Source organism: Chlamydomonas reinhardtii, chromosome 3 (genome assembly GCF_000002595.2).
Source record: "Chlamydomonas reinhardtii strain CC-503 cw92 mt+ chromosome 3, whole genome shotgun sequence".
Taxonomy (NCBI): domain Eukaryota; kingdom Viridiplantae; phylum Chlorophyta; class Chlorophyceae; order Chlamydomonadales; family Chlamydomonadaceae; genus Chlamydomonas; species Chlamydomonas reinhardtii.
The window spans coordinates 8,470,969-8,488,583 of NC_057006.1; the positions used below are offsets into that span (position 1 = coordinate 8,470,969).

Genomic DNA, 17,615 nt, shown 5'->3' on the forward strand with positions numbered 1-17,615 from the left:
ACATCGGGGCGGGCCGTGCCTGTACGAACCGACCCCGGCTATGTCCGGGAGGTGAGGTAGAATCTTGCGGCCTCAGACTGGATACGTGGCTCAGCCCACTTTTCCCATGCACGGGTATCTTGTCAGTTCTACAGTAACGCTTCAAGTTTCGTTTAGTGCATAGTGGCCATATCCATTTGTGGTACGGTGGCATCACAACGCATTGCGGAGTAAATCCATTCAGACTGATTGTTGCGCATGTGCGTGCACAGCGGCAATATTGTCGCTGGGTGCGCTCAACTCTCAGAAACAAGGAGGTGGCTGCCTTATGGCAGGAAAAGGGCTGATCCCGGGTCGTTATCAACCCAGCCACCTTGACGCGGGCGCCTACTAAGCACACGCAAATTGCACACGCCTCTATGTTGGGGGCCTTTGGCATCCCCGCAAATCCGGACGTGGCCGGTTGGGTGGGGTGCACAGTCCGTGCTAACAGGCTCTTTATGACGGCTCGCCGTCTGCTGTGTCTTTGAAGCACATTTACGACGTACAGAAGTCATACTGCGCAAAGCCATGGCTTGCTTTTCGGGCAACCTCGCGAAAGTCAATTGTCCATGGACGTGCGAAGGCACTTCTCGCTCCGCCCGAATTTTCCCTGCCACCTATTTACATGCAATAGGCATTAACACATACTAATACGTAGCAGCCGCGGTTTGCGCCAGTATGCTATGTTTTGCCGACGCACCAGCCACCAGCCACGGACAGGGGTGTTCCTGGGGGGCTTCGCCCCCCCCCTGGAACGCTGCGCTGGGGGGGCTCAGCCCAAAAACAGTTCTGCCCAGCGGCGCTACGCTGCCCTAGCTGCCCTACCTCCACACGTGCAGCCGCAAAGTAGTACCACAAGCGCCACACGCTGGATGGCAAGGATGTCAGTAGGTAGGACAGTGCCGCCGCGCGCTCAGAGTTCGCGTTTCTCCGTCGATGAACAGTAGTAGTTGTCCACGTCAGCCACGTCAGCTCACATATCTCATGAGACTGCATCATTGCCCCAGGTACCTCAGCCGCACAGCAGCCGGTTGCTGGATCCGCAATGGAAAGAACAGACTACCTTTCGAGTTGCTAACATGAATGCGCGTATTGGCGCAGCCGCATTATAGCGACAAGCCCGCATGGCGGCCAGTACGAAGTGACGTGCCTAGGAGTTTATCACCGTCCGGACCCGGTGGTAGAACCTGCTGCCGCAGCCTTCCCGATGCCTTGCCGCCGTACTACCTTGTCGCCGTGCTAGGATGAACACAAATAATGATAAGGATCACACATTCTTCCCCTCAGCAATGAAGCCGGCGCCACCCAGCACATGCATGAGCACATGCTGGGGCGGTATGCTACAAAGCCAAAAGCCAGGTGCCACATTTTGACCATCCGCTGCAGCAGGGCTCACTGTGCTGGCTGAATCAGGGCACGACAGCTGCCACTACTGCCAAGTACACAAGCGATGCAGACGACAGTGCACACCACCCATGCACAGCCATGCATTTCTCCTCCCATTGGGGTCTCTATCACATTATGTATAGATTCAGGCACCCATACATAGCTTAGCTTGTCAGCACGCCCACACATTGGCGGCGGCGGCGCACTGCTCCGCCTGCTGCTGTGCCAGCTGCTCCTGAAGCGACTCTTCGTATGCATACGCATACACGTACTCCTGTTCACACCCACGCCGCAGGCGCTCCCCGCCCGCTACTGGCCTCTCAGCAGGCAGCCTCGCCCGCAGCGGCTGTTGCTGCTGGCCGCCGACCGTGGCGCCAGCAGGGCCAACCATGCGCCGGCGGTCTGCACCACTGCTGGTCAGGGCCGCAGCGGCACCAGCAGCAGACGCCATGGGCGCCCGCCCGCCAGCTGGGCCAGCCACCGGTCCCTGGTTTGCAGGTGCGGCGGTGGGTTGCGGCACCGGATTCCAAGCCGCCTGTGGCATGCGGTGGTGTCGCACAAGACATGGTGTCATTTATGGTAGCCGCATGTGAAAGGGGTATAAGGCAATTAGGCAACGCCATGTCTTCGCTTCCCAGACTGTTATTCCGTCCCAACATACACGTCACACGCTGCGACAGACTGTGTGCGTGCATGCTGGCGCACCTGCTCCACCAGGCGGGACACCAGCGGCAGCAGCAGCACATGCACTCCACTGCTAACTGGCCCAGCAGCCCCGTACAGCGAGCTCCGCTGGGGAGCTGCACGCCCCGCGTCGCTGCCGACATCTCGGCTGCTGCCACCGCCGCTGCTGCTCCTGCTGTTCCGCCTGAAGCCGGCCAGCAGGGGCGAGGGCACGGACAGCGCCCGGCACAACGAGGGCAGCAGCCCTAGTTGCTGCATCGGCACCCCCTGGCGGCCGCAGCCGGGTTCGGTGATACTGCGGCCGCTCACGGCGCCACTGCTGCCACCCAGCAGACCCGAAGCCGTTGGGAAGCGCGTCGCGGTGAGCGGTCGGCCTGATGAGGCCATGGATGGCGGGGGTGCAGCTGCTGCATCAGCAGCAGGCGGCATGGGCGCCACTGCCGCAGATGACGAGAACCACCTGGCCAGGCCCACAGGCCTGCTGCTGCGAGGCTGTGAGCTACTGCTGCTGACGAGCATGGCCGCTTCGCCGCCACCCGTCAGGAGGTGGTCCACAGCAGGTGTGCCATCTGGGGCAGCACGTGCTGCTGGCGGCGGCGGCGGCGTGCAGTAGGATGCCGGTGCAGCGTTGACGGCGGCGATGGACGCAGCAGTAGCAACAGCAGCAGCAGGAGGCGCAGGAGGCTGGCGCTCAGCTGTCACGAGCTCCTCGGTTGCAGCTGCCAGCTGCTGACTGCTGACGGTGACACGCCAGTCGGTCACCTGCAGCAGCTGCAGCTGGTTCCGCACCATCCTCCTCCGCCACCAGCGCGCGGTCCGGCCGCACACCACCTCCAGTGATGGAGGCAGAGGCGGCTCCGGCGAGCGCTCGCGGCGCACCGTGCAGCTGCCGTCATACTCGATGTCACTGTCGTTACTATTGTCGTTTTCGCCGCTGCCGCCGCAGCCCGGGCCCTGTTGCTCGTCGTCCTCGCTGCTGCTGCCATCCTCGCCCCCGCTCTGCTGCGGGCGCCAGGCCGGAAGCAGGCACCCGCCTCCGGCGCCCCCAGCTGCCCCTGCAGCAGCTGTGCCCCCTGCCGCGGCCATGGCCTCCAGGTAGCTGGGCAGCACCTCGGCGGCCAGCTGGCAGCGGTACTGGCTGCTCACCGACTCCACCACCCACAGCTGCGGGCGGGCGGGCAGGCAACATGGGATGGAATGGGGCCGGCAGGCAGCAGGGGCGGGGCGGTGGTGAGTGATGAGTGCGCACTGGTACAACGCAAGGGAGCGAGGATCATCATAAGGCACATCAGTCCACAGAGGTTGATAAGCTCACGCACCAGTGTCAGCAACCAGTCGGCGTCCCGCAGGCGCGCCGCCACGTCTAAGCCGCTGCCCGCTGCAGCAGCCGGCACAGATGTTGGTGCTGATGCCGCACCCACGGCTCCCGCCGCGCCCTCCACCGCCCGCCTGCACAGCAGATACATGTGCGCCAGGGTGCCCACCAGGTCACCTGCGGGGCGGGGGGCACAGGTGGGGACAGGACGGGGTGGCGCCGCAGCAGCCACTGGGGAGAGTCCAGGTGGCGGTCTAGTCACGAGTGCAGGACGGGTGCACGAGAAGCGGCACGCAAAGCGGCTGGACGGCACACCCACATGCACGGGGATGCAGCCGGCCCCGGCATCTCGCTCACCGGGGACGGGTAGAAGGCGGCGCCGCAGCAGCCATGCCAGCACGCGATGCAGTTCCGGGCACGAGGCCACGGCTTCCAGGAATGACTCCGCCGACACAGCACGAGCAGGCGGCGCGCTACCTCCGCCCGCCATGGGAGTCAGCGACAGGGCGCGGCTGGCGGCCGCCGGCTGCGGTTGCTGTTGTTGCCACTGCCACTGCCGCTGCAGGTTTGCAGCGCTGCCGGGGACGGCGGTGGGCATGCAGGTGACAGGCGGCAGCCAAGTGGAGGACGGCTGCGGTGCCAGGCCGCCACCATCGCCACATGTGTAGAGCTGACGGCTGAGCGGAGCCTGCTCGTGCTGCTGGTGCTGCTGGTGCTGCTGCAACTGCTGCTGCGGGAGCTGATGTGGGTCGGCCGCCGTCTGCTGCTGTTGCTGCTGCTGCTGCAGCTGCACGGACACACGATATCGCGGCGGCACTGCTGCCCGGCCGTCATATGACGCGTTGCCAGCAGGCTCGCCTCCGTTGCGCGGCCGCAGCGGCGCGCGGCCATCCGCCTGCCCGACACCGAGCAGGTGCCGCCCGGTGGTGCTGGGCGCCGTTGTGAGCCTGTCAGCGGCATCGCTGTTGATACCTGAGCGCTGGAAGGACGTATTGAAGGCACCACCACCCTCTCCTGCGCCGTTGCTGCTGTCCTCCAGCGGGCGCTTGAAAGGCGCTGCGCCGCCGCCAACGCCCTGCAGTGCGGTGCCTGCGGCTCCCCTGCTGACCAGACTCCCGCCGCGCGTAGCCAGCGGCGGCAGGCGGGGCACCTGGGAGATATCCCGCCCTGCTAGGTGCATTTGCTGGAGTTGCGGTTGTTGCCGCAGGTGCAGGTGACCAGGTGCCTGGTGCTGGTCCCAGTCCATGAACTGCTGCGACTCAACAACAACGCCGCCAGCAGAAGAGGCCGCGGCATCGTGCAGTGGCGGCAGGCTGGTGCAGCTGCGGAAAGCGGCATCAGATGGTGGCGTGCGGGTTCTGGTCAAGGTCCAGGGACGGGTGAATGGGTAACGGGCATCGTACACGCATCCGGGGCCGCAGCGCCGCAGCAGTTGGCCCACGCACCGAGAGTTCCGGTTACGACCGCTAGGCCGCCAACTCGGAGTATCCTGCCGCTCCTTACCTCACAGGAGGCCAGCCATAGCCGTCAAAGGATACGGGCCCGGCGAAGGGCATAACGTTTTCCTTGTCCAACGGGGCTTGTACGTGGTCACCTGCAGCAGGTGGGTAGCGGGTAGCAGGCAGGCAGACAGAACGTTCGCCGGTATTGGGTGATGTGGGTTGGGCGGTTTTACACCCCTTGAGCTCATATCGCCATCTCTGGTACCAAGCGGATATCTGTGAGGGCTCGGGCGGCGCGTTTAGCCGGGGCCCAGCGAGTTTCAAGGATGGCGAGTCGTGATGGCATGCTGGTCCCGGAAAGCATACAAAGTCGGTGCGCTTATCATCGCAAACCCGCCCGTGGCATCGCGGCTCACCGATTGCGCATCCAGTAACTTGTTGCACTTGGGAGTCGCCGTCCAGGGTTGTTTGTCGAGGCGTGAGCGGATGTGTTGGTTTGTCAACGCCGGATACTGATATGTTTGGTTCCTCCTCGACGCGCCTTCGCTTATGTGTGGAGAGTCCATACGACAGTATGTGCGCAAACGAAGACGCAAACGACCTCATCCCGCTTGCTATCGACGCGCAAGCGCAGGACAGGCGCCGGAAGGCAGACCAAAGGTCGGAACTCGCTGTGCAAGTAAGTATATTTTCGCTTGTTTCCACTATATATGTGACCATGTATATTCTTGGGTTAATAACACCGGCGTAAAAACGGGAGTGGCCATGCACCGCCATGGTCGCAACCGCTCAGCACGCCAAGTCCACCTCTGCGATAATTAATCTTTTACTTCAGGATACAAGGCAAATAGGCGTCTTAAGTTGATATAAGAGCTCAAATTGCAGCGTGTGCAACACCTTGTCTGGGACAACCCTCCCGAGGCCGCCAGACAATTGGGCCTTGCTCAATAGGTGTCTGTGATGGCTGCGTTACTCCTCCTGCCGCTTGGGCACCGAGCTTTGCGCCGCCTTCTCGGGCCACAAGTGGACACCCCGACCCAGGTGCCTTGGAGTGTCATTTGCACTTGGCTAAAGGCGACGCATTCCTTGCATGCAATTCAGTGCTTTCGTATTACGCTGGCAACAATTCTCACCGCCTGGCATTCGTCAATTCTTGTTTGCGCCTCGCTTTCCTTGCCACGAATTTGCTGGCGCAGGTGCCAGCAAGGTCGGGCGTGATATGTAATGGTCGTAACGATGGGGCGTCAGGTGGTAAACGCCGGCGCAGCAGCGGCGGCAAGAGCCGACGGGTGGACTTCCAAGGGCCCACTGTAGATGACGCTCTGTGGTATGAGGGCGACAAGGCGCCCGCGGCGCCCTCCACCTCGTCCCCGTCCTTGCGGCCGCCCCCGAGCGGCCCCTCTCGCCCGCAGCACTCCTCACCCGCGTCCTCCCGTGGCGCCTACCAACGTACCGGCAACCAGGGAGGCAATGGGCGGCGGGGCCGGGGTGCTCGGGAGGATGATGACGAGGACGAGGGCGACGTGCGGGGCTGGTGGGAGAAGCCCGAGGAGCGCAACCTGCAGGTGAGGGGGGTACGCGGCCGGAGGCCCGTAATGGGCGCACACTAGGGGCCTGCAGCAAGGAAGGCTGCTGGGGTTGCTTGGCAGCGCAAGAACCCAACAGGTGCAATCGCCAGGCCCTACGGCCACCGTGTGTGCGTGCCATGACCCCTGCGCGCCCAACACCCCGCTCACCTGCAGTCGTTCGCGCCCCGGGCTCTGGAGCAGTGGCAGGAGGAGCGGCTGCAGCTGGCTTACTCCACAGGCAGGCGGAAGGCCAACGTGAGGAGCGGGCGCGGGGCGCGGGGCGGGCAGGCGGGAAGTGCAGCACCGGCGGTGGAAGGCAAACGGAGCTGGACCCGTTCACTTCGAGCAATCAGTTGCGCCATACACGGGTACAGTTAGGACCCACCGCAGTGAAGGCGATGAGGGATCCGACAGAGAGGCACTGGTGAGCGCCCCTGAAACCCTTGAGCTTACCTCGCGCCCCACACGCGCACCGGGACTCTGTGCTGGCTCGGACCCCCACAGATCCAGGAGCTGGCTCGGGAGTTGGATCTGGACCGGGCGGTGGTGCTGGCCTGGTTCAAGGAGTTCAGCCTGAGGCCGGCGGGGTGGGTGCGGGGAGGTTGCGAGGGTGGCGCGGGGTGGCTGGTGTCTGGGGTGTGAGGGCTGGGGCACTGGGGCTAGGGGTATGGGAGCAGGCATGCCGCGTGGCGCTGGCCTGCGTATTCATGTCGTGAGAATGCGTCGGTTGGGGACTGGCGGAACAGCATTAGCTCTTGGTCCGTCCCACGCCTTATCACACTTCCTTTCTCCTCCAATCCTTGCGTCCTCCGCCAGTGAGCGTGAGGCCATCCTCACGGCCCGGCGGGGTGAGGACGCGGTGCGTAAGGTGGAGCAGGCCAGCCGGGACGCGGCAGAGGCGGCCACGGGGCAAGCCAAGGCGGACGCGCGCATCGCGGAGGCGGCCACGGGTGCCCCGGGCGCGGCCGGGTCGGGCTTCATCCCATACTTCAGTGAGTGAGGGGGAGGGGCCGAGGCGACTGGGCGCGGGTAGCTCGGGGGCCAGGGCCTGGTGCCCTGAGCGAGGGTCAGCGGGTAGCTTCACCTAACGTCTAGCCCACCCCTGGTGCGTCAGCCTCCTGTACTTTGCTTTGCATCTGTGGCTTGCCCACTTGCCCGCTGGCGCTCTCTGCTGCCGCCTCCCCGACCCACATCGGAACTGACCGCCACCTGTCCCTCCTGCGCGCCTGCTCCTACTCTGCTCTTCCCCCTTTCCCCCAGCCCGCAAGCAGCTGGGTGCGGACAAGACCAAGCGCATCAGTGGGGAGGCGCTGCGCACGCTGGAGTCCATATACGACCGCACGCCCTTCCCCTCGGGTGACGTGGTCCGGTGAGGCAGGCGCCCGTGGTACCTGGGTTGTACATGTGTTGCAAGGCACTTGGGTATCCTTGCAAAGTCATAACGTCAGCTGGCAGCCTGCCGCCTATCGTCCATCACCACCTTGACGCTCTGCGTTTGCAACCCCCCCCTACAGCGGCCTGTATGAGTTGCACCGGCTGTCTCGGGACGTGGTGAGCGAGTGGTTTGCTGCGCGGCGGGCGGCGGACGGCATCACCAGCTCCACGCAAAAGCGCACAGCCCGGCCCAGCCTGAGGGAGCGGGACAGGGACGTGGAGGTGGGCCAGGGGAGGGGAGGGGAGGCGGGCGGGCAGGGGGAGGGGTGCTTGGGGGCTTGGGGGCGCTTTCGCCATCCTATGGGATGGGGAGGGTCGGCACAGGACATGGAGCACCATGTGATGTGGGTGTGCGATGACAAGGACGATGAAGACGGACTGCGTGCACTTGGTCGCGCGTGGGGTCTTGAAGCGCGTAAGTATGTAAATCATTTCCTTTCTGCGATTCCCCTGCAGGGCGCCTTCGCGGGTCCCGAGGAGCCGGTGTCTGGGCCGCAGGAGTCTGCCAGCCTGCTGTCCATGCTGGGGGGCAACAACATGACGCCGGCAGCGGCGGCAGCGGCGGGGCCGGGGGCGCCGCAGAAGCCGGCAGAGCCCGTGGTGGGTGCTGAGGGTAACATACGGGGCGCTTCATACTGCGAGGCCTCCGCCTAACATGTTTCACATATGTTGCCTGCGGCAGTTGCCTGAAGTTGGGCAACCCTTTCAATGCAGCACGGGCATACCAACATTCGCACTTGCTCCACTCGCACTCTCTCCCCTGCCCCTCCCTGCCCCTCCCGTGCAGGTGGTGACTCTGTCCAAGCGCGAGATGGCGGCTCTGCGCTCCTCACTGCCCAGCCCCAACAAGTACAAGGGCCGGCAGCTGGCGGAGAAGATGGGCATTAAATCATCAGGTCAGGAGGAGGCGGTGCCGGCAGGCAGCGGAACAGGCAGAAGTGCTCCTGACAGTTGTGGGTGGGAGTTGCGTAGGGCCTGTTGCGGCTGCGCCTGCTGATCCCGGGGTCGGCGCTGACCACTGCCATCTCCACGCACCTCGACGCCCTCCCCGCCCCTGTTGCCTGCTGCAACACCCATACTGCTCCCCTCACTTTCCAGCCTCTGCTTCCTTCCACACACACTTCCACAGACTCGTCGGGGCGTTCCGGGGGGCCCCAAATCCAGATCCAGGACGTGCAGTACGTGCAGGAGCCCGAGGCCGCGCCCGAGGCAGTCAAGCAGCGCCTCAAGGCCAGCTGGAGGTACCGCGCCGCGGCGGGAGCGGGCGGGGCCGGCGGTGGAGGCGCGGGGCCGGCGGCGGGCGCGGCGGGCGGCCGGCTGCGGCTGCGCACTCGGGGCGGCGGCAACGGCAGCGGCAGGGGATCGGATGAGTAACGTAAGGCTAGGTAAATCAATGTAAGGCGATGGGTCTGTGGTGCTGAGTAGGTTGATATAGCAGGGCAGTGATGCAAATGGCTGAGTAGGTGTGAAGTTGTTGGTAATTTGGTATTGAGTGCCTCTCCCAGGCCGCGGGAAAGAAGTTAGGATGCGGTAGATTGTGAAGGCGTAGGTGCTGCGACCCTTCCGAGGGTGGTGAACCGCCTGCAGCTGCCTGCAGGCGCCTGCTGTCTGCTTGGTAGTGAGTGGCAGGCCGCAGGCGGTTACGAGCAAGATATGTGCATTACACCATAGTTGTGATTCTTGCCGCAAAGCTGTGTGCATGCGTGTAAGCCGCTGCCGCAAGGAAGTTCCGAGACGCACGGTTACATCTACAGGTCCACGACCACCACCTCTGCCTGGCTGCCCCTGCGCGTCGCCACACATCGCGAATGTTTCAGGTGTTGACCTCTCCCTCGAGCTGCCATAGGCCCCCACCCAAAGGCACAAGGCACGAGGCAGCAGAGCTACAGATTTGCCGGAATGCTCCACCTCACAGCAGCGCCAGCTAACCTTAGGCCTGCTCCCCCTGTGAAACGCAATGCACAGTTCGCAACGAACTAGACTCCGCCGACAAGATGCGCGCTAGGTGCTAGCGTTAAAACGCATAGCAGCACTTTCAGCAACGCTCCCAATCAAGGTGGATGCCCAGGGTACGTAAGAACCAAGCCGCCACACGGCCGCTGCGACAGCACTCAGGCATACCTCCTCCCACACCTCGTGTGCCCATCGGGATGCATGTGCATGTGCACTTGCACTGACGCGCTGACCTTCCCTAACAGCCCGGCCGCTTCAATTGGTCCCTGGCCGGCCAATTGGTCTCGGGACGGTCCCTGGCCGTTCCTTGCACACAACATCTCGCCTGCGCGGCATAGCAATGTAGTGTCTTGTGATGCGAGGCCTACCCGCCTAGAGGCTACACCCACGTGGCCACATGCATTTGTTCCATCCACGCACCGACCCGCACCTCCGCCCACCTGTGCCGCGTACACGGATGCCGCCAGCACGCAGCGCTCACACCGCGCCGCGGCCGCAAGTTCGAAGCACAACGACCAAACGAAACCACAACAAACAACGCTTTGACCCAGTTGGCAGTAAAGCTTAGTAGGACGGGGCAGTAGATGCCGACCGCCCCGGCATTGATAACATCCTGACTGTATATTAACCCACCTCCCGTCCACTCCCCTGCAACGTGAATGCACATTGCACGCAGTGCTGCCCACCTTGCACCTACTGCTTCCATACTCATCCCACCGCAATACCTGCACCCAACTCCCTGCAGCCCCACAGTCCCCATATCCTCCCCCGCATGTGTACGCAGCGCCCTCATTTCTTCGACTCCTTCTGCGCCTGGGCAGCCGCTGCCGCTGCTGCTGCCGCTTGCGCAGCCGCCGCCTGCTTGCTGGAGTGCTCGCCCGCCACCACCAGCAGCCAGGCCAGTACGGCGTCGTAGGCGGTGAAGGTGATGGCGGCGGAGGGGGCGGCCTTTAGGGGGGGGGCGTGCGGGAGAGGCAAGCGCGGGGAGGGCGAGTAAAAAGGGGAGTAGAGGGCGAGCCATCAGCAGCAGCAGCTGCTGCTGCTGCTTCAGGCGGCTTGTCAATAAGGCGGAGGCGGCCGGCCATGAGCTGTAGCATGGTGCGTGAGAGACGTGGCCCCTCGCGGCACGTCACAGGCTGCGGCACGGCGGCTACAATCGCTCCTCCCGCTCCCGTGTGGGGTTTGGTATTGAGTACCCACCCCGACACTCGACCCACCCACCCACCCCCACCCCCCACCTTGATGATGGACGGCACGCTGCCCTTCCACAGCCCCAGCACCCCCTCGGTGCGGTAGATGTCCACCAGGCTCTGGGCCAGAGAGCGCATCGCAAAGCCCGCCTCCACCCGCGCGCCGTACCTGCAGCCAGTCACAGACCGACAGTCAAGCCACAAGCAGGCAGTCCGTCATACGCAGCCCGCCCATCACGGGAACGCCGGCATGCCGGCAGGCCTGATGCAACAGGACGATGTTGCCGCTGTGCATGGACGTCATGAGCCACGTGCGCAAGGCATGCCCGCTGGTGATGTGAAGCTGTGCACACCTGCGCAGCCTAGCCCCGGCGGCCCCACAGGTCCTAGTCACGCTTCCTCCCCCCTCCCGGCACGCTACTCACTTGAGGCTCCGCTGCAGCCCCGCCACCTGGTACCGCTTCTTGGCCACATCCAGCGGGTGAGTCACCAGCTTGGCAACCAGACCCGCAACCAGACCGCACGCAAACGCCTGCAGCCGGTTCGACTGCAGGCCGCTGGCAGAGCGCTCCGCCGCCGCCGCCGCCTCGTCCGCCACCTCCCGCACCGCCCGCCCCTCGCCCGCCTCGCCGCCGCTGCGCGTGCGCGCCTGCCGCCCCCGCCTGTCCGCGGCCGCCTCCGCGTCCGCTGCCGCATCCGCCGCCGCCGCCTGCTCTCGGGCGTGCCGCTCACGCGCCTCATTGACTGCGGCGTTGAGGGCGTCGTACAGTCCGAACTGCAGCGCCGCGTACGGCATGATCTCGACAAGTGTGACCCCCAGGCCGCTGTACAGGCCGGCGGGGCCGCGCTGCGACACGATGCCGCGCGCCGCTTCCCACAGCGTCTTGTACACCTGCACGGCAGTACGCCGTGTATGCAAGGTGCGCATGTGCACCCGGTATGCATTGGAGCGCGCATGTGAGCCATGCATTGGCGCAGAAGCGCTGCCCACCCGGCAGCCTGGCGCCCGCCCCCGTGCTTGCCCACGGTGCTTTCGCCATGGTGCCCCGTGCTGCGCCCCCTCCCACCCGTACCTTGGGCTCCCCCTGCGCCGCCAGTGTTGTCCGCAGCAGGTCGAAGGGGTATGAGGCCACGGTGGCGGCCGCGCCCGCCAATGCGCCGCTGGCCAGTGACACAAGCGGTGCCGTGCCGGGGTTGGCTGCGCCGGTGTGTTGGTGCAGCAGGGTGGCGGACCAGGGTGCGCGGCGGGTAAGCGTGTGGACGAGTGGGCGCAACAGGCGAGCCCGATCAGCGAAGCAGCCAGCCGCAGCTGAAGCCACAGCGCCGCGCCACTCCCGCCCGTCTGCTGCCCAGCTCCCGCACCGCACAGGGACTCGCCCTAGCCACCGTCATGAGGACGCTCCCGATGTGTTCACCGTGCCCACGTACCGCGCAGATACCAGCCCCTCGCGCCCACACGGGCACGCCACCACTGCCCCTGCCCCCTGCCCTCCCTGCCCTCCCCGCCCTGCCTGCCCCCTCACCTGTCAGTCCGTAGCTGGCTGCCGCCTGGCGCACCTGCTGCAGCGCCACGAACTGAACCGCCGTGTACGGCACAGTCAGCAGCAGGCCCGGCACCGTGCCGCGCCACAGGCCCTGTGAAACAAATCAGGAGGTGGAGGCCACGCGGTGTGAGACGGGACTCAGGAAGGGGGGCTTGCAGCAGAAGCAGAAGCAGCAAACGTTGCGCGTTTGCGCACCTGGTAAGCGGGGCCGAGCACAGCTGTCCGCATACGCTGGCACTCCACGTGCATGCTCACACTCTTCCCACGGCTTCCCCGCCCTGCCCTCCCCTCCCCCACCGCACCTGTATTCCCTCCTCCCGCACAATGGTGGTGAGCGCCTGAGTGAACCCAGTGTACTTGGAGCGTCGAAGAGCGTCCGCAGGGGCGCCCACAATGGGTTCTAGTTGGACTTGGAAGCGGATTTTCACAACGTCGAACGGCCCCGTCAAGAACCTGGCTATACATCCTGCTATGGCCCCCGCCGTGGCATCAACGGCCATGCGTCCCTTGCTTTTCTTTTCCGAGCCAGCATCCCCGACCGCGACGCCCATCGTAGCTTCCGGCTGCTGCTGTCACTGAAGGAGAGACCCTTAATATGGTAGCAAGACGTATCGTATCTCACGCTTATAGTACTGACAGCCGCCTGATTTTGTGTCAAGCCGTCGTCGCAGCACACTGACCACTGCCGGCGCTGTACACGACAAGTGTTGCTTCTTGCTGTTTGCTTCTTGCTGTATACTTGGAGTTATGAGTTGCTGAGGCCAGCGCCTGTAACGCAGACGGGTTAACGAAAGCAGACCCGCCTTCGCCAAGCCCATTCAGCGATCCTGTCCAATCTATTATGTTGATATAACGATATTGTACAGATTATGCCAAGCGATTGCTGCGGGCACCGAAATGCCATGTCAGCGCCAATTGTGAACCCTAGCCCATTGTCAGACACTCAGACTGTCAAGGCTGCGGCCGAAACTAAGCTGAGTACGCGACTGCTGCTGACACAAGGGAGATGCCATGGCGAGTCCCGAGTAACTACTTGCGTTGGGGAACGAGCAGAAGGAAGGCGCTGCAGGGCGCTGGCACAGTCATGCCTGTGGCCATCCATTCTTGCATCCATGCCCCGTACCTACCAGGGGAGGCCCTGACGTAAATGCATACGGTATCCATTCATGGGGGCAATGATTGCACACGGTATCAATGCCGCACATAGGACGCGAGGAATCCGAGCGAGTACCGGCGACGGGCTTTCAGACTTGCCACGCCCGGGGTACTCAGCCGACACGCCACGCCAGCCAGCGAATGAACTGGACCGTTCACTGCACGTCGGCGCTATCCTGCAATGTGCAGCATGCTTTGCTATATCCATATATTTTCTGAGTGGTGGGGCTGTTGACCTGTTGGGCGGCGAGACTTAAGGTGCAGCTGGTTTGCAAAGGCAGCCTTTAGCAGCGAAGTACAGCGTGGGCATTTGCGTACATTTACCAACATACAGATCTCATTTCCAAGAAGCAAAGAGGGTTAACTTGAAACACAAGGCTGCAAATGACTTCATTGTTGTCCGCGCTTGGGAGGAGAGCGAGCGCAGGTGGGTCTGGAACTAGCCCCGATATTACCGAATCAGTATGCAGCTGCCCCTCATAGGGGCGCTGGTAGTCAACATCAGAGCTCGGGTTTTTACCCTGCTAGGGGCACCAGCCTGGTTGGGACTGGTGCGGCCAGGGACCCGTTCGCGGCGTATGCGGGGCCGCCTGCTTGGGTGAACTGCCACACGGGCTGGGAGGGGAGGGATTATGACTGTCCCGCTTGCACCCGACTCCCCACGTCTGTATCAGGTACGCCGCTGGGCCGCCCTGCGCCTGGCGGCTCCACGCTTCCGGCCGTGGCGCCCGCAGCTGCGGCCTCGCCCGCCCTTCCTCGCCGGACCTGCTGCCCCACCGCCGCCCTCAGCACCACCGCCAGCAGTGCCTGCGGCGCGGCCCCCGGCATCTCGGCAGAGCCCCTGCCGCAACTCGCCAGCTGCCCCAGCCGCATCAGCAGCAGCCGCAGTGGCGGGCGGCGGTCGCGTGTGCTGCTGGCGGCGCCGCCTCGCTCCACCGGCAATGGCCAGGTGGGGCCGCCGCAGCACCGCAAGGGGGTGGTGGCGCCGGGCGCGGGGGCGGGCGCCGCTGCCGCGTCTGCCGCCGCGCCGGCCGCTGCTGTGGCCGCTGCTGTGGATGAGGAGGTGGCGGATGATGATGAGGACGTGTTGATGGATGAGGACGAGGCGGGGCAGCAGCTGGTGAGCAGGAGGGACAGGGGCAGGCGGCAGGGGAAGAGCCGCAGGGGGACAAGGGGGTAATCGGGTTGGGATGGGGGTGGCATGCGCGTGACGTGGTGGGCCGGGCCTCGCCACGCCCCGCACGAGGGCTGGCGATGCACGTCGCGGTGTGCGTCTTTGGTCATGCGCGCCAGGCCCCCGCACGCCACTGCTGACGCACCGCCAACCTCACACACGCCACACACAGGCCCCCTTCATGGACGCAGTGGTCAAGGTGAGACACAGGGAGAAGTAGAGGTGGGGCTGGGGGCGGGGTTGGGGTTGTCTTGGTTTGGAACGATGTGAAGATGGGGTTGGAATTGCGGGGGTGTGGCAGATCGAGGCGCCGCAGACATTGCCACCAGTGCCCAGCTCGGCTCTTGCCTGCAATGGCAATGCGATGGCACTGACGCGACGTCCAGTGGGGGCGGGCGCCCAAGGCCCCAGCTGCCTGTGACCCTTGGCCCTCCAACCCGACGCTCCACGCCCTCCCCCATGGCTACGGCTTCACTTCTTAAATAATCATGAATCCCCCACTTATCAATCATTGCGCCCCCTCGCCCGCCCCCTTGCTCCCAATGCCACAGTAGTATCCTGCTCACAATGCCTTAGCCTTGCAACCCCCATCGGGTTCGGTTTAGTTTGGGCTGGTATCGACCTCCCCCCCCCCCCCCGCAATCACTCCGCCCCCCCACACACTTCCAGGTGTACTGCATGCACACGGAGCCCAACTACTCCCTGCCCTGGCAGCGCAAGCGGCAGTACAGCAGCAGCAGCAGCGGCTTCGTGGTGTCGCACGGCGGCCGCAACTGGCTGCTCACCAACGCACACTCGGTGGACTACCACACACAGGCGCGCGGGCAGGGAGGCAGGAGGGAGGAGGGAGGAGGGAGGAGGGAGCAGGGAGGAGGGAGGAGGGAGGAGGGAGGAAGACGGGGGCGGGGGAGCACCGGTACCGCACGACGCTGCATCGGCAAGGTCACACCCCCACCCAGTATGACACACACGATGTCACTCCCAGTCCATGCACACATGCACGTATGTACCCACGTACCACAGCCACGCTCCCCACCCTCCAGTCCAACCTCGCCACCGCCCCACCCCACCCCTCACCTTCCCCGCCTGCAGGTCAAGGTGAAGCGGCGCGGCGACGACCGCAAGTTCCTGGCGCGGGTCATCAGCGTGGGCGTGGACTGCGACATCGCGGCCCTGCAGGTGGACGACCCGGACTTCTGGGCGCCGCAGGTGAGGGGGGGAGGGGCAGGGGGGCAGGGGGTGGAGGGGGGGTGGAGAGGGGTGGGGGGGGCTTGGAGAGGGGTGGAGGGGGAGGGGGGCCAGAGAGGGGGAGGCTAGAGGGGGGCTAGAGAAGTGGAGGGGGTGTCTTCACGACTTCACCAATATGATACCACCAGCGGCAAGACGATGCATGCCAAGAGGGTGGTAGGGGGGCTGGGGAGCGGTGGTCAACGCCACCCTGAAGGTGACTGGAACGCTGAACCCAAAGCCAGCCCACAGAGCGCGGGTGATTGTGTGAAATTTTGTGTGTGAGCGTGAGCGTGTGTGTGTGTGTGTGTGTGTGTGTGTGTGTGTGTGTGTGTGTGTGTGTCACTGCTTTGCACGCGCTAGCTGTTGGCAGGGTGTGGGCTGCGGCTGCTTCCGCTGTGCTCGGTAAGCGCGGAGGGTGCGCAACGCTGCGTCTTGTGCTCCACCCGCCATGGGCCAACCCGTCATGCCCCCCTCCCCTCCCCTCCTCCTCCTCCCCCCCTCCTCCCTCCGCTCCGCCTGCAGTCTCCGGACTCTCCGCCTCCGCCTGTGCTGGAGCTGGGCCCCCTGCCCCGGCTGCAGGATGGCGTGGCCGTGGTGGGCTACCCCATTGGCGGCGACACCATCAGCGTCACCGCGGGTGAGCGGGGAGGGGTGGTAGATACCAGCCCAAACTAAACCGAACCCAATGCAATTGAGCGAGGGGGGAGAAGGAGCGGAGGGCACCGCACGTGAGGGCACCGGGGCTTTCTGCGTCAACCCCACCAACACACACGGGTGCACTGGATCTGCTGCACTGGAACACACATCAGGGGGTGGTCTCAGTCTGCTTGGTAACGGTGGATCCCGCCCCCGCTCGCTCCTCCCGCATTCTTCATGCCGGAATCCCTCCCACTCCCACCACCACCCATGCGCCCTCTGCCTCCTCCCCCTTCCCTCTCACCCCCTCCGCCACACTCCGCTGCGCTCCACCAGGCGTGGTGAGCCGCATCGAGGTGACGGACTACAGCCACGGCAGCACCGACCTACTGGCCATACAGATCGACGCCGCCATCAACGGCGGCAACAGCGGCGGCCCCGTGTTCAACAGGGCCTGCCAGTGCGTGGGCATCGCGTTCCAGGTGGGCAGGCGGAGGCGGAGGAGTGGAGTGGGGTGGGGCGGGAAGCGGTTGATGTTTGTAACTGGCCAGGGTGGGAGCAGCCCTCCCCTCCGCCACCTTGCCAACACTTCCCCCGCCCCGCCCTCCTTTCCCCTACGCCTGCTGTCTACATTTCGCTGTACCAATCTTTGCAACCTCCCCCTCCCCCTCCCCCTCCTGCTCAGGCGCTGGTGGGCAGTGACGTGGAGAACGTGGGCTACGTCATCCCCACCCCCGTGGTGGCCCACTTCCTGGACGACTACACCCGCACAGGCGGCTTCAGCGGATTCCCGCAGCTGGGCATACAGTGGCAGCGCATGGAGAGCGAGGCGCTGCGGAGGGCGTACGGCATGACCGCGGCGGCGGCGGGGGCGGCGGCGGCG

The 17,615-nt window shown here is 64.8% G+C and overlaps 4 protein-coding genes across 5 annotated transcripts in view; 2 read left to right on the plus strand and 2 right to left on the minus strand.

Moving 5' to 3' along the window:
- Positions 1-72: 72 nt before the first annotated feature.
- On the minus strand, positions 73-5,548 carry CHLRE_03g200319v5 (uncharacterized protein). Its single transcript, XM_043061329.1, has 6 exons — positions 5,265-5,548; positions 4,910-5,000; positions 3,764-4,728; positions 3,411-3,583; positions 2,113-3,255; positions 73-1,942 (listed from the first exon to the last, which is right to left on the minus strand). The coding sequence occupies exons 2-6, from the start codon at positions 4,960-4,962 to the stop codon at positions 1,580-1,582; spliced, it is 2,697 nt and encodes an 898-aa protein (XP_042926617.1). The 5' UTR covers positions 4,963-5,000; positions 5,265-5,548; the 3' UTR covers positions 73-1,579.
- Positions 5,549-5,668: 120 nt separating this feature from the next.
- On the plus strand, positions 5,669-9,571 carry CHLRE_03g200431v5 (uncharacterized protein). Its single transcript, XM_043061334.1, has 10 exons — positions 5,669-5,889; positions 6,045-6,413; positions 6,591-6,671; positions 6,921-7,003; positions 7,233-7,408; positions 7,677-7,785; positions 7,931-8,072; positions 8,307-8,450; positions 8,638-8,746; positions 8,980-9,571. Exons 1-10 carry the CDS (start codon positions 5,809-5,811, stop codon positions 9,222-9,224), a joined length of 1,539 nt encoding a protein of 512 aa, XP_042926618.1. The 5' UTR covers positions 5,669-5,808; the 3' UTR covers positions 9,225-9,571.
- Positions 9,572-9,580: 9 nt separating this feature from the next.
- CHLRE_03g200543v5 (uncharacterized protein) lies at positions 9,581-13,378 on the minus strand. Its single transcript, XM_043061338.1, has 6 exons — positions 12,840-13,378; positions 12,517-12,628; positions 12,067-12,191; positions 11,419-11,885; positions 11,042-11,162; positions 9,581-10,751 (listed from the first exon to the last, which is right to left on the minus strand). The coding sequence occupies exons 1-6, from the start codon at positions 13,086-13,088 to the stop codon at positions 10,593-10,595; spliced, it is 1,233 nt and encodes a 410-aa protein (XP_042926619.1). The 5' UTR covers positions 13,089-13,378; the 3' UTR covers positions 9,581-10,592.
- A 530-nt stretch (positions 13,379-13,908) lies between these two features.
- Positions 13,909-17,615, plus strand: part of CHLRE_03g200655v5 (uncharacterized protein) — a 13,002-nt gene continuing 9,295 nt past the window's right edge. For both annotated transcript variants that reach the window (XM_043061342.1, XM_043061343.1), the window contains exons 1-8: positions 13,909-14,119; positions 14,367-14,812; positions 15,039-15,065; positions 15,536-15,682; positions 15,959-16,075; positions 16,619-16,733; positions 17,069-17,214; positions 17,418-17,606. In XM_043061342.1, the coding sequence (XP_042926620.1) occupies positions 14,077-14,119; positions 14,367-14,812; positions 15,039-15,065; positions 15,536-15,682; positions 15,959-16,075; positions 16,619-16,733; positions 17,069-17,214; positions 17,418-17,606 (1,230 nt within the window). In that variant the 5' untranslated portion in view covers positions 13,909-14,076. The remainder of the gene's footprint in view (positions 14,120-14,366; positions 14,813-15,038; positions 15,066-15,535; positions 15,683-15,958; positions 16,076-16,618; positions 16,734-17,068; positions 17,215-17,417; positions 17,607-17,615) is intronic.